At 33.5% G+C, this 26693-nt stretch overlaps 2 protein-coding genes and 1 non-coding gene across 3 annotated transcripts in view; 1 reads left to right on the top strand and 2 right to left on the bottom strand.

Annotated features, from left to right (window-relative positions):
- Window positions 1-362: 362 nt before the first annotated feature.
- On the bottom strand, window positions 363-17839 carry LOC133192089 (alpha-1,2-mannosyltransferase ALG9-like). Its single transcript, XM_061327942.1, has 17 exons — window positions 17742-17839; window positions 15716-15851; window positions 15218-15352; window positions 14859-14929; window positions 14594-14756; window positions 7965-8026; window positions 7416-7503; window positions 5248-5353; window positions 4903-4991; window positions 4646-4682; window positions 4340-4410; window positions 3775-3846; window positions 3422-3551; window positions 2736-2886; window positions 2456-2585; window positions 889-1019; window positions 363-539 (listed from the first exon to the last, which is right to left on the bottom strand). The coding sequence occupies exons 1-17, from the start codon at window positions 17834-17836 to the stop codon at window positions 416-418; spliced, it is 1791 nt and encodes a 596-aa protein (XP_061183926.1). The 5' UTR covers window positions 17837-17839; the 3' UTR covers window positions 363-415.
- Window positions 8437-8629, bottom strand: LOC133198882 (U2 spliceosomal RNA). Its single transcript, XR_009722645.1, has one exon. It is a non-coding gene; the product is annotated as a U2 spliceosomal RNA (small nuclear RNA).
- LOC133192079 (propionyl-CoA carboxylase beta chain, mitochondrial-like) overlaps window positions 17831-26693 on the top strand; it is a 25167-nt gene continuing 16304 nt past the window's right edge. The window contains exons 1-8 of the mRNA XM_061327934.1: window positions 17831-18085; window positions 19554-19667; window positions 20322-20390; window positions 22410-22466; window positions 23071-23184; window positions 23329-23389; window positions 25312-25361; window positions 26001-26042. Coding sequence (XP_061183918.1) covers window positions 17879-18085; window positions 19554-19667; window positions 20322-20390; window positions 22410-22466; window positions 23071-23184; window positions 23329-23389; window positions 25312-25361; window positions 26001-26042 — 714 coding nt within the window. The 5' untranslated portion in view covers window positions 17831-17878. The remainder of the gene's footprint in view (window positions 18086-19553; window positions 19668-20321; window positions 20391-22409; window positions 22467-23070; window positions 23185-23328; window positions 23390-25311; window positions 25362-26000; window positions 26043-26693) is intronic.

Here is a 26693-nt window from a genome sequence, read left to right as displayed (position 1 = left end):
AATCTAAGAATTGCTATGAATGCAATACTCTTTGACAACCAAAAAGAAACAGCACTGAAACAAACAAAATTTAATGAATTGCACATTCCTTAATTATTTAAGGTACATTAACCCTTTAATAAGAAGAATAACTCCCCTTGGCATAAATAACTAGACATCATTGAAATGGTGACCATCTCAAAGGGCCCTCTTTTAATGTCAAAGGACACTAGGATGAAAGTCCCTCCCCTTCTCTAAACTGACCATGGTTACTTGTGTTAATTCTATCCTCTTCTGGGAAATCAATCAGATATGAACAAACATGTACTCCTATATACATTGTACTTCATACGACAAAAAAAAAAAAGAACAACAACTAAGTATTAACTATTGAATAAATTTAATACTGACAATTGCTATTAGAACACATGCATATTTATAAATTTCTATGAGCAGTATTTTTTCTAGTCCTTGTAGTTTTCAATAAATTATAATTAATATATGTACAATATCTACCAGAGATAAAAGGAATATAGAACGCCCGCAAAAGTCGATGAGATCTGAAAAAAAAAGAGATCAAGGGAGGTAAAAAAAATTCACCAGAAATCCATCATTTTCTAGAGTTGTCATTATTTGCACAAATACTAGTACATGTAACAGTATATAAAAATGCCTCTTCATCTTAAGAAGTTGTCATTTATGTTTAATAGATATCTACTGCAAAAACAAGGCAGAAATCTGTTGAAAGTTTTAATGTAGAGAAAAATTTAATTAAATTTTACCTATTTATTTTTCTATGAGGAGACCTATTATGTTTTACTGGCAGGGGAAACTGTAATCAACATTAAAAGCAAAAAATAGAAGGACTTGACATCCCCTGTCCATTGACAACCAATTAATTCTACCTACCTGCTTGCATCTAAAAATGGTACTGAGTGAAGAATGGTCCAATCTTCTGCATTAGCTGAATAGTTGGGTTCATATTTTGTGTCTGTCTGTGTGTCAAGGTCTATGAGGTAGTGACATCTTGTGACATTTGACTGTCAACAGGAAAGCAAATTTGGAATCATGTGTTACTCTGATGAACATACATGTATAACAGGAGGAGAGGAAATGTGACAAACTGGCATTTGAACTGATTGCCCTGTACAGTAGATAGATGGTTTAAGGTTCAACGATACTCTGATAAGAGAGATAACTCTTAATGACATAAATGTCTATTATTCCTTTACAAATTTGTCAAGTTGATGTGTCTTTTTTGTCCAATTTTGCCCCGCAGGCTTTGCTGTGATTGTTTGTATTTTACTTAACAAATACATTTCTTTTGGAAAATCATAAGAGTGAAAGAAACATTTTATATGAGTAAGCAGAGGGTTTATGAACCTTATAATTAAACTTTCAGGCCACTGGTTAATGACCCTGCCAGACTGACTCAAAATTACAGAGTACATGAATAATATTTAGAGAAAAACTCATGAAGCAAACTTCAGAAACTGTTAAAATTTCATTTGTTGTTATATCTAGTTAAAACAAATACACAACACAAACACAATGGCAGACTCTAAAGAAGTCCAAAACTTTAAATAAACTAGATGTATTGAACTTGAAAGCTGCAGTAGATTTAATTAAGGATCCCACAAAGTACTTCTAAGTGTACAAGCTTATAGCTCTTGAAGCAGAGCAAGCAAAACAAAAAGGCCCATGGGCAACATTGCTCACCAGAGCACATCAGTTCAGTATTGAAAGTTTACATGGGGGGAGGGGGGGGGGGGGTAATTGAATTTTACAAAGGACTTTGATGTTCTTGAGAAGAAGATTTTTAAAGATTTTTTTATTTTATTTTTTCATATATATATTCCTTTGTAAAAATTTGATCCCCCCACTGTGGTTCCTCACTACCCCCTGGGGTCATGATTTGAACAAACTTGAATCTACATTACCCAAGAATACCTCATATTAATATGACTGAACAAGGCTTTGCTGTTCTTGAGACGAAGATTTTTAAAAGATTTTTTTCCTTTATATTCCTTATATTCCTTTATATTCCTATGTAAAACTTTGATCTTCCATTGTGCCCCCCACCCTACCCCCCGGGATCATCATTTGAACAAACTTGAATTTACACCATGTAAAGAAGGTTTCCTATATATTTAAACCTTTTTGGCCCAGTGGTTCTTGAGAAGAAGATTTTTAAAACATGCCATCAACTTTTTCAGTATTTCTGAATTATCTTCCCTTGAATGAGGGTGTGGCCCTTCATTTGAACAAACTTGAATCCCCTTCACCCCAAAGATGCTTTGGGGCAAATTTGGTTCTGGAGAAGGAGACAAAATGTGATCAGAAAAGCTAACTTGCTTTCAGCTCAGGTGAGCTAAAAATATACATGTATCATGGAGTTTGATCTATGACCAGAAACCTGATGCAGTTTTAATACTGTTGATTATTTTGTTCTGTTTATGTAGTGGGTAACGCTTACATATCTTGACATTTCTTCTTTGTTGAGGTCATTCATGTCTGATGGGAGGATTCTCGTAGCATCTTCTCCAGCACTGTATGGCTTTGGAAGTTGACCCTTGAACTCCGATCTCAGGAACAGAAGATTCCAGCTTCAAAATTAAATATACATACTTATTGATGATAACTTAGTGCATTGTACCTACCTGTACCCAGCTTTGGAACAACAACTAGAGTTCAACAGCTCTCTCTCTCTCTCTCTCTCTGATATCCTATAAAAGGTAAACAACTGAGGCACTCACTTGTTTCCAGGAAGAAAGAAGTTGCTTGGGAAGCGGTACCATTCTTTTCCTACACATACATTGACAGACTTCTCTGGAGGTAGGGTGTGGATTTTTGGATCAGCGGAAATTCTATTCAGCTCCACATAAATATCTAATGGTGCATGGTATCCTGTGAGTATAAAGTCAGATTGGAATAAATGCTTTTTCAGTTTCTTTTTTGTGTATTTTATTTATTAAACTTAAAACTACTACTTGGACCAATGCTGATCAAAAAGGACATGTTGAAACTTGAGATTCATTGATAAAGAAAAATAAAAACAGACCTGGGAGTTAAGGGATTGATATTTGGATGATATTTACATGTATTGGCATGCAAGTTAAGATAATGATCAACAGACGGTTTACTGGTACTTGGTACTATTCACTTCCTAAATAAAGAGAAAAATTAACACAATAAGGGGCAAATAACTCTGTATACACATACCCTGATACAGTGCAATGACTCATGAGAAGGACAGACCACTAAGCAGGACACACAGACAGACGGGGATCCAGTTAGTTTATATACTACGTACTACTAATAGACATACATACCCTGATACAGTGCAATAACTCGTGAGAAAGACAGACCACTGAACAGGACACACAGACAGACGGGGATCCAGTTGGTTTATATACTACATACTACTGATAGACATACATACCCTGATATAGTGCAATGACTCGTGAGAAAGACAGACCACTAAACAGGACACACAGACAGACGGGGATCCAGTTAGTTTTATCTGTGTAGTGATGACCCTTCTGTCGGGGTAGTAAATAACAGCACAATTTCTGAAATCAATCAAATATAAAAAGCAAATTGCAAAAACTTTTTTTCCATTGTTGAAATCTAATAGGAATGTACTGTTTATTGTGTTTCAAAAAAGTACCAGTCTAACAGCAGGATTTTTTTCATATGAACTTGACACTTACATGAAATATTTGAAAATTATAAAGAAATACAATAGACATGAAGGCTTGTTTTGTAACCTAGGGTCACTAATGATACATGTACCTGCAAATAATCAATGCCAACAGCTCCATGTAATGCCAGAAGTGGGTAGATAGGAAACAAAAACCTCTCCTCCTGAAACAAAATCAGTATGTACAGCTTCCAATATCAAGTAAAACAAAACTCAAGAACTTCTTACAGACATTTTGTATTCAAATGAAATATGAGTATCTGACATTTCACAATTTTGGATTCGTTATTTTTTCTGCATCAGCTGATAATCCTTTATACATTGTCCATGCATGATAAGTTAAATGGACTGAGTAACCTTTGATTTACGAGTTAGAAGATTCCTCTCCTTTTACAGTTATGTCAGATTTCATAAAAATTAATGACTGAGAACATGAGCCTCAACAAAGAGAAGAGCACAAAAGGTATTTGACCCAGATGGTTCATAAGGAAAAGAGGTCCATTTTACACACACTGCTACCCCAAAATTTTGGAACCATATTTATCAATTCAAAGTTCACATGGCCGCATCTGGTCAACTACATGTAATTGTGTGCAAACAATCACTAGAGCCGTGATGCAAGGTGTAAGTGCTTGTCAAATTACTAACATTGATTACCTTATGTGGTCTAGTGAAGAAAATTAACATCCACAGGTACATTGGTAATAATAAAAGCCACACTGGTTTTTCTATAAACACAAAAAAAAGAACATCTTCATTTCATTTTCAATGTTATATATCATGAGATGATAAACGCACTTTGTTTGTGAATAAGTTTTTTTCAGTAACAAATGAATACATCAATTATTATGGAGAGCTCAAACTGAGATTTATATATTCAGCATCTATTAACCATTTGAATTTGTGTATATGAGTTATGAAAAAATAGAATATTTACAAAAATGCCTTGCATTTCCAATTTACCTTTTTCCTCTAGCTTTAGCAAAAACTTCACAAAGTACTGAAAAAATAAGAAAATGCTGAAATATCTGAGAAATTTACATACTGCAGAAGACATTTAATTTTTCTTAAGAAATGACATTTTATTCACTTTTTGAATATGACTTAGTAAATACACATATAATCCTGTACACACATGCTGTGGTGAGAGAGGGGTTTGGTATTATTCACTTTAATATGACACTTTTCTGATTCTGATTTACATATTTAAACTTACTTACAACAAGGGGTAAGCTGACCAACGCTAACACAAACATCACGTTGAAATTCAGGAACCCATTGAGGAAGTAAAAGGAAAATGGCTCAACACCTATCAAAAAAAGGTAGAATTATTCAACTATGAATAATTACAATAAACATTGTATTTGGTATAACATTGCTATAGAAATGTATTCCAGAAATCTTTGAATGCTTTTGTTATCTGAAAAATACATCTGATTTCGTGAGCATGCAAAGCAACTTATTATATTTTAGCATCTTAGATTATGGGGGCATAAAAAGATCTCAAAATAAAACTAAGCAAATTAGATGAATTCTCAACTGCAAGTCACAAATCCTAAGTTTACCATACAGATCAGGTCCATGGTCTGTAAACACATTATACAAGACTATATTAAGAGGAGCGATGACCAACTTTCCATAGTAATGGAAGTCAATATGCATGCTGGGCACCTGCAAAGAAGAAAAGAAGTAAACACTTTAAGTTTAAACTACAATTGGTTTTAACAAATATATTGATAAAATATAAAGAGAAAGGTTACACTGTCTTGTGATATTATTTTCTCAACATGTGATAAATTTTGCTCTGAATCTCAAATTTTTAGTCCTAAACTGCATTCCTTTTTTTTTTTATTTTAGTAGCTTAGGATTGCTGTGCTTTTACTCACAAAGAAAAATATTTGTCTGCTTTATACCCAAGAATAACAAATATTTCTAGAGATATAATGAATTTTCATTACATGATCCACTTAGTCCTACTGTGGTGCCTGAACCCTAGACTCAAGCGACATTATTTCACTACAGTGAAATTATCATTTATTTATCACATGATTCATTATCATCATGTAAACAGTTTGTCTTCTAGCTACCTAGGAGAATTTCTTTTTTTGGAGATTAAATGTCTAAAAATTTGAACAAACTTAGCCTTATCCTGGAGGCTGAATCCTGCACCAAGAGGATAATTTTCAATATTACACTTTCATGTAAATTATTTCTAATCTAATTCGTCGAGAAACATTTGTTAAAAAACACTATTACCCGCTGAATGATGAAGCCACGCCCTCCAGCGTAGCAACAGTCAACATTGCTTGATGACGGCTGATATTCCAAAAAATAGTGACTGAGCAGAATTTATGCATGAAAGGTTCACTGTTACATTATTTGTATAAAACATTCAGTATAATATAATAATATAATAAATATTGCATGTTGTTGAGTGTACAACCATGTAGTTGAGTGTACAAAACTCTCGACTAGACTGAGGCGCAGCCGAGGTTGACAATGGTTTTCTTGGGGTGAAAATTTTCAATGTTACACTCAACTACATGCAATATTTATATAATTTTATAAATATTAAAAAACCAAGGAACAACGTTGAGAGATAACTGCTCATTAAAATCAGGTAAACAGTTTGCCTGCTATGTCTAGGAGTAAAGAAGAGGATAATTGTAAGCATGCACAAATGATTTTAACCCATCTATCAGACCTCAAAGCAACATAAATCATTAAAACTCTCCCTTGTCCACAGATGCTATGTTTTAAAACTGGTTAAAAGTACTCCAGCCATTTGAGAGAAGTTGAAAATTTTTGAAAGATTATGAATGATGCAAATTTTGTCTTCCCCATAATATTTGAGTTTTTAGATTGACCTTAACTAACACATAAATATATTTTATCCACATTACCACAATGACATTCCCCATATTTTTTCTTTGTGCGTACTTTTTTCCCCCTATTTTTATATAAATGGTTCTTTGTTAACAAAATCAGAGTCATCAATGAAAAAAGTTTGCTATACAAAAATCATACGCTTAAAGGTAAAATATGGGAGTTAACCTGGCATGAATGAATATCATAAAATCTAACAAGAGGATTGATCTCCCTTAAATTTATTTCTAGCATCTTCTATATTTAAATATTTTAGGAATGATTCTAATTCTTGGCCAAATTATTTGAGTATAACCTGGTTTGGGTCAGTCTACGCTTTATAATCCGCGAAGCAGATTATAAAACAGCGTAAACTGACCCAAACCAGGTTATACTCGAATAATTTGGCCAAGAATTAGAGTCATTCCTTATAATTTAATTTTAAAATCATTAAATAACTAAGGGTGTAAAATTTCGTTGCTTTTCATTCGTTCAAATTTGCCGCTCAATAATACAATCGTAGTAACGGAAGTGATGGGAAGCGAGGGGAGGTAAAAACTAATGTATAGGCCTAGCGACAGCCTTGTTGTTTGTTTACATGTGGTAAGATGGAATTATTGTTAAGTTAAAGGTACATTTATTAAATCTGGAATTTTCCATGAATCCCGAGGACTGGAAATGAGAGGATTGTATGGATACAGATGATTCAGCTGGTTGTCGGGGGGGGGGGGGGTGGGGTGTCCCCATACCAAACCAGGTTATACAGAAATAATTTGTGTTCCTTTTTGGATATTAACCAATCAGAGGCTAGAATACAAACAAAATTAAATTATTTGTAATTACCATAAGTGCTAAATAAATAATATACCAGAAACAGAACTAAAGCCACAAGGCACCATTTGATGAAGTATCCTAATGCTTTTCTCCTTATTAGTATTTCAGCAGCTATGGGGGCCCTGAAAATAAAAAAAAAGGTACATACAATTAATGGGTCCTCTACACTTAGTCTGTTTAAAGCCATTATTCTGATTCCTGATAAGCTGTAGAGTTCAACTCCTGCATGTAAAAAATGTCATTTTTATTTATTTTTCAAGAAAAAGATGTTTAAAAAAAATTATATATATAGATTGCTACGCAATATACAGCTTCCACAAAGAATTTTAACTGTTCACAGTTACAATGTAAAAGAAAAATTTTATAAATCTTCCATACCAGATACAGATCGACATTCAAATTTAATTTAAAATCTATTTCTCCTCAGATTTTCCATTAAATTCCTTTTAAGGTGATAATTTGTAGATATATTTATTTAAGGTAGTGACAAAGTTGACGTAGCATGTTCAGTTTTAATTATACACAGACAGTAAAAGTGCTTCATAAACCAAATTCTGCTTGGCAAACATAAAAATAATTGTACCCCAAGATTCCAGCAAAGGGCCATCCTAGAATAGTACTAGCAGCAGTGGACAAAATGGCTACCTGTCAAAGAAAGAGAGACATTTCAAATTACCTTCATGCAAGAAATAATTCCAAAAAAATTTTTCCTCATAATTTTCCATAATGAATTACCAACTCCAACAATTCACACTGTACTCTGAAATGTAGACTGTGACACAAGTATGAATAATTATGTCACTGGGTAGTTTACATTAGTTACAAGTTGTTTTATAGCAAGTTATTATCTGTTCACTCTTTAAACATGTTCAATACTCAATCTTCTCAATAAACTAAATCTAAATATCAAAACAATGCACTTCCTTGCCAATGATATCAAAATTTGTTCAAAGTAAAATAAAGATAGCTAGAAACTATGTCTATAACATAGTCAAGAGGAATTAAAAGAGTGAAGAGAAGGAAAGTTTTCTTCTATTATTTGATTTTCTCCCAAATGGGAGTGGGCCGATCCTGGAGGTACTGCAATACCAGGCCAACCCGTGGCGAGAGCGGAGCAAGCCCCTGACATCTCACCTCATGCCAAAAATCAGTTTAATATCGTAGTTCCCATGTAGGGAACGTATCAGATATTAAGCTGATAAGAACAGATACTACACTTTGATCTTAGCCAAAAGGCCGAGAAGCGATACCGATGCTAAGGTAACAAAAGTTTAAATACTCTGTAAAGATGTCTTCATGCTCATGATAAAATATTTGCATTATCTGTAATAAAATTCCAAGTTTCTTTGTGATTTTCAAACACTTAATAATTTTTGTTCCTGGACATGTTTAATTACTATTTGTTCTACATTCTTGGTTAAGATTAATTATTCACCAGTTGTCAATTAAACAAAAATTTAATGAATTGAAGTTGTTGGCCATGTAAAGCCCCCAGTTATTGATCATCTGAGTTTTATTTCCTTGATTCGATACAAAGCTCAGTAGAGGGCGCTGTTTACACCAGTACTTAACGCTCCACTTAATCCTGGCTAAGTCTGGAGGGTTTTATCTGATAAAGCTATAATGCTCGGCCAGGTGTAAACACTTACATTGTTATATCTGCAGGTAACAAAAAGTGTACCTGATTATGGAATAGTCAAATCTAAATCTTAATTACATGTGTATGAAATATTGATCCAGTATTGTATTTATCTACCAACACTGCTTATAATATGTCATATAATCAGGTCTTTCTCATTGTTGAAGCAATACGAGCTGCATTTTTGAAAATTTTATTTTGCTCTTAAAATGTGCTGTTATGATAAATCTGTATGTAATTAAAACCTTTACGATCAATTAGACTAAAAAAGTATTAATTTTTTTCAGAAGAAAGATTTCTGTACATAATAATCTATAGTACAGTATTAGATAAGAAATCAATATTGTACAGGACGACAATAATGTAAATTTGCCTCAATCAAAGCATAGAAAAAGTTCTTCAATTGCTGCAAATATAAGCAATAGAAGTTCATAAACTTTCTTTTTTTTCTGTCATTGAAATAGTTAATTACAATATTGCAGCAAAAATTTCTGACATCAAAGCAGTGATTTTTCTGCACTTTTTAAAAGGGGCCTGGGCCTTTACAATTGGGAAAAATTATCGACATTTGTGTCAAATTGGGAAAAATTAATAAGATTGAAATTAACCTTAATTGACAGGTAAAATAAAATATATAAGTAAATGTAACATCTTTTATTCAAAATATTTACTACAAAATAACAAATTAGAAACAGTTCTACATTTTTAACTTTTTTTTTAATCTTTGAAAGTTGTCATTAATTGAGATTGTCCTATATAATTCCACTCTTTCTTCTTTTTTTTTTTTGCCATAATGGTAGACATAAGAGAAAATCCTACTCATAATAGCCATTGAAGGTGATATAACCTGACATGATTTATAACAAATCCTTTTTTTCTAACTAGTTATTAAAGCTTTTCAAATCATCCTTATCATATTGCTGCAATTACCCTGCAATATTAGTTGAATCTTCCGGGTGGTATAGAAGCAGTTGAAATCAGGCTTATTGTAGAACTACTAGTACTTTGATTTACAAATAAAGCTATGTTTCGCCGGTTCACATGCATCTTACACTTTCTTACGATGCATTTACTTTGACATGGTCCATGTCTTGTAAATGCACAAAATAATCAGCTGTTCTTCACTATTATTGACCGAGAACAATAGTGTTCCATTTTAGATAAGTCCTACATAAAAAAATTCAATATAACAAAAACAAGAACGGTTTTATTTTGGGAAAAAAGCAAATGAAACTGGGAAAAAATTGGTAATTTTTGATAGGGGAAAGGGCCGATATTCGGACATAAAATGGGTGTAGAAAAATCACTGCAAAGCTGCAGCTCATATTGCTTTAATCATAAGAAAGGTCAATCCCCTCAACATTTAATAAAATCTATAGAAAATGTCAAACATTCTCAACAAAAGATAATTATTCTTGCAGAGAAAAAATATTCATATGTATGTACCCATTACATTCCACACAATAACTGTAATCTTTAATATGATGACTTTTATTATAACTTGATTTTAACACAGTTAATTTTTGACGGCAATTCAACCCTAGAATCTCCTTTATGTATATTTCTATTCAGGGTCACAGAAATAGAAACCACATGTTGGCATTTGAACAACTGGATCATTAGGTTAGCATTTTTGACTCAAAAGACACTAGTGAGCCAGGAATACTTAATGAGCATTTGAATAAGCCTTTATAATCCAGAAAATTTTAAAATTAATGTATACTTATTAATAAATGATCTATATGTAAGGAAAAAATATTCAACCACAAATTATTTTTAAATCAACAAGAAATGTTTTTAGAAACATATAAAGCCGCTATGTGACAATATTAAAAAGGATACACCTTAAATTTAGAATAATTTTGTAATGATCGATAGTAAAAAAAAAAGAGTTACAAATGTATCTTCTATAGTCGTGGGCCAACATAACATTTTGATCTCAATCAGATCTCAATATCATTAGGGGTAATTAACTTTTTAGAGAGAACCAGTGTACAAGTTTGACTGTCAAGATAATGGTTCTCAAGATATTCAGCAGACAATATACATATATGTCTTGAGAAGTGTGACCCTTGACCTTTCACCACAGAATTGATAGGGGTCATCTTCTCCTTAGGGGGTTTCAATATATCAAGTTTGATGACTGTCAAGCAAAGGGTTCTCAAGATATTGATTGGATAATATTTTTTCTTACATCTTTCCTATTAAATTTATACTATTATGCAATTCCTGAATCATAACCACATTAAAGACCATATGACATCAAATAAATTATATGTATTTACCAGAACCTAGCTATAGAAACATGGTCTGGCAATAGGAAAACATCATTAGTGCTACCTAATTTCAAAACTTCATGACTTTTGCCATACATTTGTTCCTTTTACTTAAACATTTCCTTTGAAAAAGAGTGAATGATCACACTGATACCAAAATTAAGAATCAGTGCACATCTACTATTTATTGAAACAGGCAGATATTGTAAACCAATAATCAATCCCTAAGGAAAAAGGTATACGCTATGCTTTTAAGTTATTGGTTGAAAATGAAAAACATTTTATTTATACTATCCTATAATAAACTTCGATGTGAATATTATGATATTTTTAATGATAAATCTTCCTGTGTTACTGATCACATCAAAGAAATTGTTAACGTATGTGATTATAATGCTGCAAAATGTTTATATAACTATTTAGATGTAGATGTCTTATGTAAAGAAAAAATATCCATGGACTTTGAAAAATTGAGTGACTTTGTCACTTTGTATGTCAATTAAGTTTTCTGTTGTTTGTCATTTGACTTGTTATCTTGACAGTTGCCAACTTGGTGATGTCAATAAAACAAAACAGTATTAAACCAGAAGTCTCTGATGAGACTGTATCTCTACTGGTTTGTATTTATAACAAAGGAAGAGAAAAGTAGCACTTGCACTTAAAACTATGCAACAGCAATAACTAGAATAATGGTTCTTGGTTTAGTCTCTTTGTGGCAAGATTTATTGGAATCAGACTAAAACTGTTGGAGGGGTAGCCTTTTGAAGAATTTCACCAAAATTTATATTTTTAGTAACCATGGCAAGACCATTCATCAAAATCAAAAACCAATATACAGAATTATGTATCTCAGTGTAGTCTACTTGTGTGCAAAGTTATATTGAAATCAGAACTGTAGGAGAAGTAGCATTTTGAAAGTATTTCACGGAAATTTCTATTTTTAGTAACCATGGAAAGATTGTTCAACAAAATAAAAAAAAAACAAATGCATAGAATTATGTATCAACATGTAGTCTACTTGTGTGCCAAGTTACCATATATTTATGATATCAGACCAAAACTGTAGAAGTAGCATTTTAAAGGAATTTCACAGAAATTTTTATATTTTGTAACCTTGGCAACAACATTCATCAAAAACCAATGCAGTAAATGATGTATCTTAGTGTAGTCTACTTGTGTGCCAAGTTATATTGAAATTAGACTAAAACTGTAGAAGGAATAGTGTTTTGAAAGTATTTTATGGATATTTCTATATTTAGTAACCATGGCAACACTGTTCATCAAAACCTAACAAAAGAACAAATGGCCCAGGGGCCATGAAATTCACAATTTTGGAAAAAGCATCAATGCTTATCATAACCATGCACTTAGTTTGATTACATAATACCCAGGAGCACAGAAGAATTTTTTCAAAGAATTAATGCATGTTCACTATAATAATATAATCAATAGAGCTCTGCCCTAACACCAGAACCAATGACCCAGGTGCTATGAAATTCACAATTTTGGAAAAGGCATCAATGCTTATCATAACTATGAAATTAGTTTGTTTAAATAATACCGAGAAGCAGAGAAGAAGATTTTCAAAGAACTAATGCATGTTCACTATATAATTAATAGAGCCCTGCCTTAACACCAGAACCAATGACCCAGGGGGCCATGAATTTCACAATTTTGGAAAAGGCATCCTTGTGCATCATATCCGGGCACTTATTTTATTTAAATAATACCCAGAAGAAGAGAAAAAGATTTTCAAAGAAATAATGCACTTTCACTATATGATCTATATAGCCCCGCCCTAGCACCAGAACCCCGATCCTGGGGCCATGAATTTCACAATTTTGGTAGAGGGCCCAATGCTTATTTCAATCATGCCAACAGTTTGACTGCTTGATGTCCAGGGGTAAAGAAGAAGATTTTTAAAGATTGCATCAATTTTTGTGGTTTTAGCCCCACCCCTGGGGCCCCAGGGGGGCAGGGACCATGAAATTCACAATTTTTGTTCCCCTTCACCCAAAGATGCTATATGCCAAAATTGGTTGAAATTGGTTAAGCGGTTCTAGAGAAGAAGTTGAAAATGTTCAAAAGTTGGACGACACATGACGCACGTCGCAAGACGATGGACAAAAACGGATAGCAATATGTCACCTGAGTGACTCAGGTGACCTAAATATGGCATGCCAAGTTACACAGATTACAGCTCCATGTTGACCGCAGGCTGTCAACACTCAAACATGATAAACATGTATTACACACATATAAATTTACACATACAGTTCTTGAAATGTTCCACTTTTCCATTTTTCCATTTGCTCACCATTTGTTTACCATGTATTCAGCATGCACTCACTATTTGCTTTGCACTTGGGTTGCATTCATGTTAGGCATTCGCTCACCGTTCACTAACCATTCAACAAATTGCATTCAGGGTTCACATATCATTCACTCACAGTTCTCTCTGCATTTGCTCAGCATCTGCTCACCATTCACTCACTGTTTTAGAGGGAAAGTAGAACGTTTCAGGGACAGTATGTATGCTTACTGTGAGACTGCCAAAAGTGGGAATAAGGACTTTTTTTTGCATGGTTCATTAATTTTACTTAGTGCTTTTTAGACTATCATGTATCATAAGTGACCTATTTCATGTTGTGGGAATAGCAGCCATGGCATACGCAACTTTCAGGTTGTCACATCACAGATGTGCTGCCTGAGTATTTTATTGAGTTATTGTAAACCAATTATTATATACATGTATATTTCCTTTATTCAGGAATTGTCTTTCAACTGGTACATGTAAGCAACAAATAACATTTGTGGTAGAGGTTGCTCATTTCATAAACCTTTTAACTGTTTTAACTTTTAACTGTTTTGTACCATAAAGACCCGCAACAATAGTTGCTCTGGAATTCCTCAGATATTTCTTGCACACACTTAAAAGCTCTTTAACAGTAATTTGATTGGTTTTGATCACAACTAGGCTTCCTTAAGTACATTGGTACTAAACTGAAAAATCTTGAAAGAATAAAAAACATACATGCTAATTTTCACTCTCTGATATTCCCCTCTGGTCTAGCTTGTCCGGTCTAAAACTACAAATAATTGACCTTAGATTTCAATTTCTACCTGAAGAATCCTTTAAAGAGAGTGCTGTATGATAATGGTATTACCTCAAATGATCACAACTTTTAAACAAATACCATTGTTTATATAATCAGTTTAATGTGAAGACAGGGAGGGAAAGGGGTTATTTTGGGGAATTTTTTTTTTAACTTTTAAAAAGCTATGCTTATATCTTACATGTAGATGTCCCAGGAACCAGGCTCCCATAGACAGCATGGTCATGTACATACAGAAACTGCTAGGGAGAAATGCAGTAGACGAAATAAACATCCCAGCACTAATTAACAGGACTGCAAGAGTTATCCTTCCTGTGTTAGCTCCAAACTGTTTACAAACACCCCTAAAGATGTACAGAAAAAAGTGCATTGAAATTTTTAATAATATGTGCAGATGATGCCCACTCTCTTCTTACAATGCAATCACATACAGATTGTGTACTTACTTGTAAAAATAAATCTCACAGCCAGCACACACAAAAGCAAACACACAGCGTAAAATGTAAAACAGCATTATCTGAAAAGGTGGAGAAAATGTACTTTTACATTATTACTGGTAAGTCAACAACTCAAAAATTCAAATAGGGTAGTTAAATTTTCATGTTTTTTTTCATTAACATTGCATATTAACCTTACTTCAATAATTTACATCAAACAAATAATTCACAATATAATTCTTTTAAAGTATGTTCCAAAGAATCATAAAGTAGATTATAATTCCATATCTTCTTACAATAAACTGAACTAAGGATGGATTCACTTTTGATGTTGAGCAAAAAAGAATGGAAAGAAAAGACTTATCAACCTTATTCGTGCTAAATAATGTTTTGTACAAGGAGATTGGAAGGGTGTGGATCCAAAGGTAAGCATAGGAGCGGATGGCATACTTTGGTGAATATTCCCAGGTTTGGAATCCTTTACCAAACATCATAAAGTGCATCTAAAAAAATGAGAATTAACATTTACACTAACTATCCTGACATCAAATCGGAACAGAAGGAGGTAAGTTCAGCATAATTAAAAACTATTCATTTACCAGTATACACATTTTATTTATTTATCTACTTTATTTTGAAAATGAATACTGAGAGATTTTTTGAATATGTGACTAATGATGTCATTTAAGAATAACATTTTTAGTATAATAAATCATAGTACTAAATGTATACATTTTTAAAATACTAAATCCAATTCATAGGTGTATTGTTTTTAAACAGCTAATTTAAGATCATGCCAGCTAACTCTCTCGCTAGAAAATGCTTTTGTTGTCAATGTAAAATATACAACTGTACGATACACTGACCGGTTCCCAGTAGTTGTACGTCTCGTCACAGTCCCCTACTAAGTTCCACACTGCTGCACACAGTCGGGCAGACAGGAGGATTTTAAAGCCCGTGAAACCTTTAGGTGTCCATGGAAATTCATAGTGTGACCCTTCACTGAGGAAAAAAAAATTGTTTAAAAAGCAGAGAAAACATTTTAAATGTTTGTGAGTATACATGATTACCTTAAATTAATTAAAATGACAAAGATGAAATCATTTTGAGGGTATAATGACCATGATATAAATTCACAACACAAACATGGGTCACAGAAAAAAATTCCTTGAAAAATGACCATGTACATTATAAACATATTAATAACAACTATAATTAAAAAAAGAAGGGTTAGGGAGAAAATTTATGGTTGGACCAGGAATTAACCAGTATCCCTGCATTATTAGTCAGGTGCCCTAACCACTGAGCTACACCTAAGCTAATATCTACAGTCCAGAGATCCCTGACCACAATTTTCCTGATTTCTCCCTCCATAAATTGTTTTCTCCCTTGAATGACAAACAACCCAGACTCTTTCACCTTTTGAGTCCAGGGGAAGTTAATGCCACCAAATGTAAAACGAAAGGAGAAAATCTATAGCTAGTCCAGGAATCCGATCCAGGACCCCTGCATTACTTGCCAGGTGCTCCAATCACTGTTCAAATCACCCAGCCAACACCCCCTGACCACACAACCCAAACAACTACATTTTCATATCCTAATTAATGTACATGACACCAAATATAACAGGAAAGGGGACAATCTATGTCTGGACCAGGAATTGAACCCAGGACAACTGCATATCTAGTCAGGTCCTCCAATCACCAAGCCATCCATGTTGACATACACGGTCAATGTACCCCAAACCACAACATTAAATACAGTGGAACTTCGATATCTCGAATACCATGGATATGTCAAACTGATTTGGAAGTCCCAACCACTTATTCTTTTAGTATTTTACCCTTGAGACTTGAATCCTCAGATATCTCGAAGTTTTTTCTCTGTCCCATCAAGTTCGAGATAACGAGGTTTAACTGTATATGGATATGGACCGAAAAGATATATGGAATGAATATCTTTTTTTTTTTTTTTTTTTTTTTTTTTTTAAATTTAACAACTTGGTTCAATTATGATACCTTTGTTCCTGAATGTTGGTTGACTGGTAAAAAAGTATAACATTTTAACTATATAGCATGACTGCATGACACTGTTTTTTGCGACATATATAAAGGGGCTTGCTCTCAGAATGTAAAACTAGTTACCTAATTTAAGAAAAAAATTCATTTGTTGTTTTAGTTGTTAGTTAATAAATTTTTTAGTACACTCCGGGAGCAAGCCCCAGCTCCTGTGGCCATATCAGGGTTGTATGTTCGTTCGCCCTAAAACTTGTTCGCCCTTGATGCCGTTCGCCCTCATTCCCGTTCGCCCAGAGTCTGATCGCCTTAAAACTTGTTCGCACGGGTCCGTTCGCCTTATTTATATTGCAGAAAGTTGAATAATGAACCAATGGATTTTTTAAATAAATTATATGTACATTGGTACATAAATTGCACACGGGAGACAACAGAAGTATGCATGTGGTCACACTATAAATACCTGTCCTATCAAAGACCCGTCAGACCAACAGAAATTCTGTAGCAACATTTGAAAAAAAACACCAAGTCGTAAAATATTGAATAAAATTAATAATAAATGTAGATATTTACTATATACTATATATATATATATATATATATATATATATATATATATATATATATATATATATATATATATATATATATATATATACATATAACAGGGCGAACGAGATATAGGGCGAACAAGAATAATGGCGAACGGACCTCGCGCGAACGGACTCATGCGAACAGGTAGATAGGGCGAACGAACCTGATACCCCATATCAGCATCCCAATCCTCATCCTGATTTCACGAGCTTTGCTCTCTTTTTTGAATTGCAAAGCAGGCATGAAATGAAAAATCTAGCAGAAGTCTATAAAATATACCCACCTTTTGTTGTCTGATGGTAAAGATTTGTCAGTTTTCAAGTCTTTCTTTTTCGAGCCCCGTTGCTTCATGGCGGCTGACATATTGCAGGCCCGCATAAAATTAAACTGACCTTCACCCGAATATAAACAAGTGACAACATGGCCTCCGTCGGTCGTTTTGCAGCAAGACTGCTAAGAAATTCTGCAGTACTACGACAGAGCAGACAATGGCAGCAGACGGCCTTGTGCAGCGTTGTGGCAGGGACCGCGCAGCACACGCTGAGCGTCCGAAAACGTATCGAGGACATGAAAAAAGCTGCACTTTTAGGAGGGGGTCAGAAGAGGATTGATAAACAGCATGAGAAGGTTGGAGCATTCAGGTCTAAGAAGCATATGAAATAAATTTTGGATTTGGGGCATGTGTATCGCTTTGCAACATTGCAAAAATAGTCACAAATCAAGTCATATGTAAAATCTCTTTTTAAAGCGATTTGTTTTTATTTTTTAATTTACATTTTCTATTCAGCTATTAGACTATTTAGCAGTCTAGACGAACTCCAAAAACGGCGTGAACTCCGAAAACGAAGTCAATGGCTCCATCATGCATTGCGGCAAAATGGCGTCCGATGTAAACAAACGATGGATTGTCGTTCGCTTTCTCCAAATATACGGCTGCATAATGGCTGTATTTAATGCATTGTGTCTTTATTTTAATTTTTATTGAATGGATAATTACATTTATTAAATTATTTTGTGGATATTGACTTATTTATTGCTTCAAACTCTTGCATACTAGTAAATTGGATATACGACATCGAATTCAATAGTGCCGGTAAGAATTATTTTCTTATTTGATTTATTGTCTCCTTGATTTAAATTTTATGTCGTTCCTAAAATAAAGATGCTTTTATTTGTTTTTGAAGACACCCAGCTTGTATTTGTTTTAATCAGAAAATGCGTATTTTTCAACATGGAGCAGAGATATTCACAGGTTCATTTTTAGAAGACATGTTGTGACCTTAATTTTTAGAAGAGTGGTTTTTAAAGTTTTCTTATTGATAGATTATACTTTTAAAAATGTTTTCATAATAATATATGTTCGTATGTGATAAGAAATCGGTAAATAACGACGGTAAGAACTTACGTGTTCAATTCAGATGTCGTACACAAATAAAAAAACCGGAATGCTAATTTATATGTAAGATTCAGTCAAGTTTTTAACAGTTACAAGATATATTGTCCCATTATGCATATATATCCTTTTTATTATGCATATTTACTTCTCAAACATATCATTTTCTCGGTAATTGATCTGACTTCAAATGTCAACTTTGAAAGTAAATATCTCCTATTTTGCAAATAAAATCAAAAATCTGACAAATACGATCTCTTCCGAAGTCTTTTATTTAGCATTTCTGAGTACTGTCATAATTGCCATACTTTCCAAAACTTTGCACCGACAGTTTTTGTAGACCCATCAATTTTGCCGAAAAATCGCCATTTTTTGTGTATGTGCGCATGCGCGGACTCTTTTTTCGGAGTCTTTTTCAGTCTCAATTTCTTACTTACGGAAACGCTGTTTTTGGAGTTCGTCTAGACTGTTTAGTGTGTCAATTATTTTTAGGGAAATGCAGAGCATTACAAATTACAATTCATTGTTGTCTTGCACATCAATTCATAATAACGAAACATATGATACACAGATAAGTTCATAAGTAAAATTCAGTGTGAACTTGTTTGTTGATAAAAGAGTTTAATTTGTCTTAAATCCATTTGCCTTCATAGTGTGTTTTTTCACTTGCAAAAATAAATGTCAGTTTCCTCTTCAACTTAGGGTAAGCTGACAGCAAGGGAGAGAATTCAGCTTCTTTTGGACCAAGGCTCATTTGTAGAATATGACATGTACTTGGAGCATGATTGCACTGACTTCGGAATGGAAAAGGAGAAGGTAGCTTCAGTGTCACTTAAAGCTTTAGTTAAGCATTGAGTGGAAAATTTTGGACATTCAACATGTCAAAATACGGAAGGCTGCTGTGCTGAAAATTTGAATAATGTGCATTAGCACAAATTTATCTGCACAACTGTCCATGTTATGACATGTTGAATGTACAAAATTTACAAATCAATGATTATATTTACATTTTTAAATTTCATGGTAGATTGATAAAATACTATTGTTTCTTTGAATTCAGTCGGTGCATTTTCTCGGCATTCAGCATCTGTGACATCAAAATAAAAATTATAAGTTACCTTTTGACTTCCCTGTCAATTTTATGGTGTTTTGAATGCCAAAGTTTTTCACACACTTTATATGGAAAAGGTCAAAACACATGTGTAATGTAAATAAGGGTACATGGGGGAAAAACTCATGATATGGACACAAGATGGATTTATCATCTCTGTATTCAGTCTCCAGTTTATCCTCTAAATTTTGTCATCAACATTGATTTCACAGATGTATGATTCCAATAGAAAACTAATTATTTTATCTTAAGATGATAATCCAGAAATTCTTAAACTGATTAATTATTTAGTTGATTAATACTGATGTATTGAAATATTATTGTAATGACCAGTAATGTCAGACAACATACTTTTTCAGTACCCTGGTGATAGTGTAGTCACAGGCAGAGGAACGATCAATGGGAGAGTGTGCTTTGTTTTCTCACAGGTGAGTCGGTCACAAAGTCTAGATAACTACCTTACAGGTAGGGTACACTTGAGCCTAGACAATGTAATAATGATGTAAAAACCATTATACAGTTATGGACTGTTTAAAAATTACAGGTTTGATTATAGGGTTGTCACCCAAGGGTGCTTGTGCCTGAGGGTAACAACCCTTCTCAGGTCTGATAATTTGTGATGTCTCCCTTCTAAACAGTTCATAATAGATTTATTTTCTTGAAGAATCTAAATTTGATAAAATAGAGTAGAAAATATCAGTCAAATATCAGTCAAACCTCTCATGTTCTCCTGCCCACTGCTCAGATTCCATACTTTCAAAATATGTCAACATACAACCTTGACGTCACTGTTGGAATTTATTGTTTACTGATCCCGCATATATAGTTATTTTGCTTATGACATTTTATTTTCATCTAAAGGGAGACAACTAGGGCTGTCACGGTTCCAAAATTTTTCCGGTCGGGTAGGTTCTGTAAATTTTCGGGTCAGTTTTGGGTTTTTCGGGTTGGGTATTAACATCTATTTTAAACCTTAATTTCATGAATTTAACTTGAAAAATCTTTATTTGTTACATTAAATTTACATTGAAAACAAGTCTTAACCATGCGAATGTCTAGACATCGGTGACTTGGCCTACTATTAGCCACAGCCTGACCATTCCTGCTTGTTTTGATAATTATCTAATATTTCCGTGACAATTGTTTTGTCATGGAATGAAGTAGATTTCAGTTGTGGTGTTTATTTATCACTGTTATCGTCATCATTCCTTTGATTTTTGACGCCATTTTTTGTATTGAACAGATTCTAATATATAAAGCAGACCCTAACCGAAATCCGGAAAAATGGAACTGGAACCGAACCGATCAACTTGGAACGCGGTTCTCGGTTATTTCGGGTACTTGTGACAGCCCTAGTGACAACACATTTGTAACCCTGCACGCTCACTTGTGCTATTTCATTGTCATCTAAGGGGAGAAAACACAGTTGTCACCCTGCATGTGAGGGAGACATCATGAATTGTCTCCCTGCATGTGACATGCTCTAAAACAATCAGATTGACTTTATTATTCTGAAGGATTACAAAACAGGTTGAACTGCAATTTCTGTTTAATGATGCTGCAGGGATTTACATTTGATTAACCTGTGGTATATTTAAGTTTGTTTGAAACATTGGTTGGATCTTTTTATAACAGAAAACCTTATTTGAATATATTTATCAGATTCTCTTCTTCCTTTTGGCATGTTTAGATTAGGCAGAATAAAATCATTAAGGACATATGCAACGTACCTTACCTACTGATAATTTTTTAAGATATTCTTAATTTAAGATTATAGTGCCATCAGATGTTCTTAGACAAAAAATCAGCTTGCATTACCAGGGGTTTCGAAAAGATATCAATTGATGAAAATTCTTGTATAATTCAAAGAAAAATATACAAAAATTACTAAACATATATTCTAGATGTTTTGTTTATCCAAATGTGTTTTAAAAGAAATGTACAACAACATATATAGACATTAAAATGTAGCACACAGTTCCTTTAAATATTGGAACTCTTCAACTCCAGGGAAAAAGACAATAAAGTTCAAATTACATTGCGTATGTCCTTAAACTTAAGTTTTTAGTGATCATGTAATGGTGAGTGGGTATATTGGCATGGTAACTCAGGGGAACATGTAAAGATCCTGAAACTTAATGGCACGCCATGGGTTTGAGTTCCAGTCTGTCAGAAATTTTTTCCCACCTGTTATGTATGATTTACTAATGTTCATAATTAAATGTTCAGACTTGAGACAAACCATACTAGCCAATCATTTGTCAGTACTTATATTGCTTTGGACAAATCAGTGTCAGAAAATTGCAGCAGGAAAATCTAGGCTCCCATACAAATGCACATCAGCTGGAAGGTTTTTAATGTGTGTGTTTGGGGGGGGGGGGGGGGGGGGCAAGGTGTAGTTATGTATTAATAAAACTTAATAATCAATGTATCTATCTCTTACTTAGGATTTCACAGTTTTTGGCGGTAGTTTGTCTGGGGCCCATGCCAAGAAGATTTGCAAGGTAAAGTATTATTGTACATAGGTGAAGAATTTCAGCTGTATCAACTGCTTGTTCATAGCATATAGCCAGTAGATATTTTTCTGTGTACTTGGATAACCAGTGTACAGAAACTGTCTCCTTACATAAGATATGAAAGCTAGTACCATGGCAACATAGGTCACACAGCTCTAGGTGGTAATGAGACCTTATATCATTTATATCAATTTATAACATGAAAAATTGACAACAATAGTACTGAAAAAATGCTTGTGTAAGCTTTAACATTGTGATTTCAAATCTGATGAAGTTTAGAGTTCTAATAATTTTATCCTTTAGTGCTTTGTTTTATTTAGTATCATTTGTGAAGACAAGTTTTTTTTAAAAATGACAATTCTGAAGGTTGAATTTGCATGAACATCTTTATAGATTTCATGACTCTCTGGTGTAAATCCTAGATTTGACAAGCATGTCTATTAATTTGAAACTTATGGTGCTGGTGAAAAGTGTGGAAAATGGATGATCAGTAAAAAAAGGAATAGAAATAGTTGCACTGAGACATTTAAACATTTGCAAATGTTGATAAATTTAACATATACAAAATTTTATGGTTAATGTTGATTGACAGATTATGGACCAGGCCATGTTAGTTGGAGCTCCTGTGATTGGACTGAATGATTCAGGCGGGGCCAGAATTCAGGAGGGGGTAGAATCTCTTGCTGGCTATGCAGATATCTTCCAGGTATGATGTATTAGTCAGTAATTTACGTAATATTGCTTACAGAGATCTTTATTAAATTCTGCATTAACTTACCTGTATTTAATATGCAAAACTAAATGTTTGTTACTTGTAATTCTCAAGGATGATTCATTCTGTTTTTTTCAGAGGAATGTCAATGCCTCAGGTGTAATTCCACAGATTTCCCTAATCATGGGTCCCTGTGCAGGTAAAGTTCTTCTCAATCAACACAGTCACACAACCTTGTCACATTACATGTATTGCAGCTTCTTTTTAGAAAATTTCATTGCTATTTGCAGGAGAAGTCTTTTATTATACTCATATGGTAGATACAGGTAAACTTAGTATTGAGACATCAAATATGTCAACAAGCTGGGATATGTCCATGTCTGTCCACAGTTCCAGCAGTATTTACTATATAAATGATTTGCAAAAATTCGGATGTGTTACCTTGGTAATGTTGACTACCCTACTTATGTCAACATATATTCACAGTCCTAAGAGGAAAATGTACCTGGTATATATCAAAATCCAGGCAATTTTCTGCTCTACTAGACCTAAATGTTTGTCAGATAGTCGCTTGTAATGCACAGACGATTCAGTGTATCTTGACACGGTAAGAAATTCATACCTTTGAAATTAATTCTATAGACTGTGTTTGTAGAAGAATCCCAAGCATCCTCGGCGGCCTATGAGATGTCAATAAACAGCCTTTGTAATATCATTGATAAATCCACTTGATTAATTGAATCAACCTTGATTCATGCATATGTTACATCACTGCTTTTATTCAAATACAAATATCTTTTAAAATTTTGTTCTTAAATGGATTTTCTTCCAGAAATTAAATAAGAAAAAATTATGCAATTATTTTTTTTTTCGTATCTGGGGTGCCAACTTCATAGGCTTCGAATTTTAAACAGTGCATTTCATATCCTGTTCTGACAAAAAGCAAACCTTACACACAGAATGCTGGATGGAAAACAGATAGAATGATAATCTTGATAGAATGATTTCAATATGGAGAAAGAACACATTTTATCAATAAGATGTGTTTTGAATAATTCCTTAGATTTTGTTATAAACAAGAAGTCTGAGTGAATGCTCACTTGTAATAGCCCCGCTCTGATGTGAATATACACTCTCATGTTGACAATGAATTCATACTAAAATGAATCCCACCATTTGACATGCCTAAAAAAAAGTGTGCTAAAATTTCAATCATCTGGGATAAGTAGTTGTTGAGAAAACTGCGACGAAAAGTTGTTACGGATAGACACATGGATAAACAGGAAGTTGACATCAGATTCCAACAAAAATTAATCCCACCATATGGCATGCCTCAACAAAAAGTATGCTAAAATTTCAAGCATCTGCGATGAGTAGTTGTTGAGAAAACTGCGACGAAAATTTGTTACGGACAGACGCACGGATAAACAGGAAGTTGACATTCGATTTAAACAAAAATGAATCCCACCATATGGCATGCCTAAGCAAAGATAATGCTAAAATTTCAAGCATCTCTGTTGAGTAGTTGTTGAGAAAACTGTGACGAAAATTTGATACGGACAGATGCACGGATAAACAGGAAGTTGACATCAGATTTAAACAAAAATGAATCTCACCATATGGCATGCCTAAGCAAAGATTGTGCTAAAATTTCAAGCATCTCTGATGAGTAGTTTCTGAGAAAACTGTGACGAAAATTTGTTACGGACAGACAACACAGACAGACAGACAGACAGACACACAAGGGTAAAACAGTTAAACCCCCTCTCCTTCGGAGCGGGGGTATAAAAATAGAGGAATTGCTGAAAACAAGACAAACTTCTAACTACTGAATACTCAATAAGCCTGTCTTTGTTCTGCTATGCAGTGAAATCTTGGATGTCAAGTCTCTATTCTGATATCTTGACACCCTAGGTATCTCGACATTTTCGATAGTCCCAACGATGTTGAGATACTGAAGTTTACCTATATTTACAATTTGTATTAAAATAAATAAACTTATTAAAACTTTGCTTGAAAAGTACTTGTTTAATCCTATAGATATTTATTTAAAGAAAAGATAATTTATGAAAGTTCATAAACACATGTATGAAGACTAATTAAACCTATTTTTGTCAACAGGAGGAGCTGTGTATTCTCCAGCCCTGACAGATTTTACTTTTATGGTTAAAGTTAGTATTAAACTGATATACATGTACATGTACTTACAAGTCAAGCATGTTAACTTAATGTGATGAAAAAAGGGAGATTCAGACCTTGAAAGAGGTAGCAATCTCCTGTGGTGTTTTATGCTCTGATTTTGAGAAGATATATATGTAAATATGGCCTCAAATGACCACCGCAATAATTAAAATCAAATATTTATTGCAATGAAGTAGACAAAAGTACCATTTACATAAATCTATGCTTTTCTTAGCTTTGAAAGGCTGCTTTAACCTTCTGAAGTGTGATCTTTGTTATATAACCTGGAAGTGATAATTTTCAAAGTTCATTATTTCTTAATTTAGCATATGTTGTCATTATACAACTCAGATCTAAAACTAGTTTGTATACTTCGTTTAAAATCAGTACAAAAATCTTCCAGTTCAGTATCTTAAAAACCAAGAATTTATGAGACCAAAAATATACATGTATTTTTTTATGAGAAAAGGGGTAGATTTTTTAATTGAAGCAGTATTCGGAGATGGAATAAAAAAGCAGCAGATTTTCACCTAAAGCGGTAGAGTTAGTATGTCAAAGTACCAGTACTATCTATTAATTACTCATGTTCTGAGTTACTGCATTTTAATTTCTGTGTTTATGTATTGTAGGATACATCATACCTGTTCATCACTGGTCCAGATGTAGTAAAGGCAAGTCATATATATATATATATTTACATCCCATATGTATTTTTTTTGCAAAGTATGTTGATTGAAAGCTTCGGCATTTTATTTGACATCAAAATTTTGAATGCCTTACAAGTGCAATCATAAAAAAAAATCAAAATTCACTTTCTTTTTTAACAGTAACAACTGTTCCCTCAATTTAGCTATACAATGTCTGATTAACTAGGGGGAGACCACAATGTAACTTGAACCTTCAACTCTCGGGTTTAAAATCGGACATTCTACAGACTGAGCTGGGCTCAGGACATTTTAGTAGATAGAAATAGATAACTAAATAGAAATTTTAGTGGGAACTTTATTGTAAGAAAAACTGATTGCCTTTAAAATTCAATAGACACTTTATAATAGTTTTATTCAGAGATGATTTTAATGGTTACTCCTCCATGGCACCTGATCCCACCTCTGTTTTCAGGGGTCCATATTGTCTTGGCTCTAATTTATTGTTTAAATGGACTTTTGAAAATGATCCCTGTTCATTATATTTACATTGCATTCTTAACCATTCAATGTAAAGGAAGGAAAAATTGATCAATGGTGACAACAGATTTATGAATAAGTTCCCAATTCTGTTGGAGGTTTCCGTAGTAAAAATTAGAAATAATCACTATAATAATA

Source organism: Saccostrea echinata, unplaced genomic scaffold (assembly GCF_033153115.1).
Source record: "Saccostrea echinata isolate AGI-Se365-2 ecotype Australia unplaced genomic scaffold, CSIRO_AGI_Sech_v1 ptg000001l, whole genome shotgun sequence".
NCBI classification, from domain to species: domain Eukaryota; kingdom Metazoa; phylum Mollusca; class Bivalvia; order Ostreida; family Ostreidae; genus Saccostrea; species Saccostrea echinata.
Note: the sequence above shows the minus strand (reverse complement) of the source record. Positions and strands in the feature narration are given on the sequence as shown.

Bases quoted from the DNA above. Each gene is read 5' to 3' on its own strand.
- LOC133192089 (XM_061327942.1), bottom strand. From the start codon at position 17,836: ATGCGGGCCTGCAATATGTCAGCCGCCATGAAGCAACGGGGCTCGAAA. The intron at 14,930-15,217 runs GTTGATAAGTCT...CCACCTTTTCAG, and splicing joins CATTATTTAGCACGAATAAG to ATAATGCTGTTTTACATTTT. The intron at 4,992-5,247 runs GTAAACTTAGGA...TTTTTTTGATAG, and splicing joins CCATGGACCTGATCTGTATG to GTGTTGAGCCATTTTCCTTT.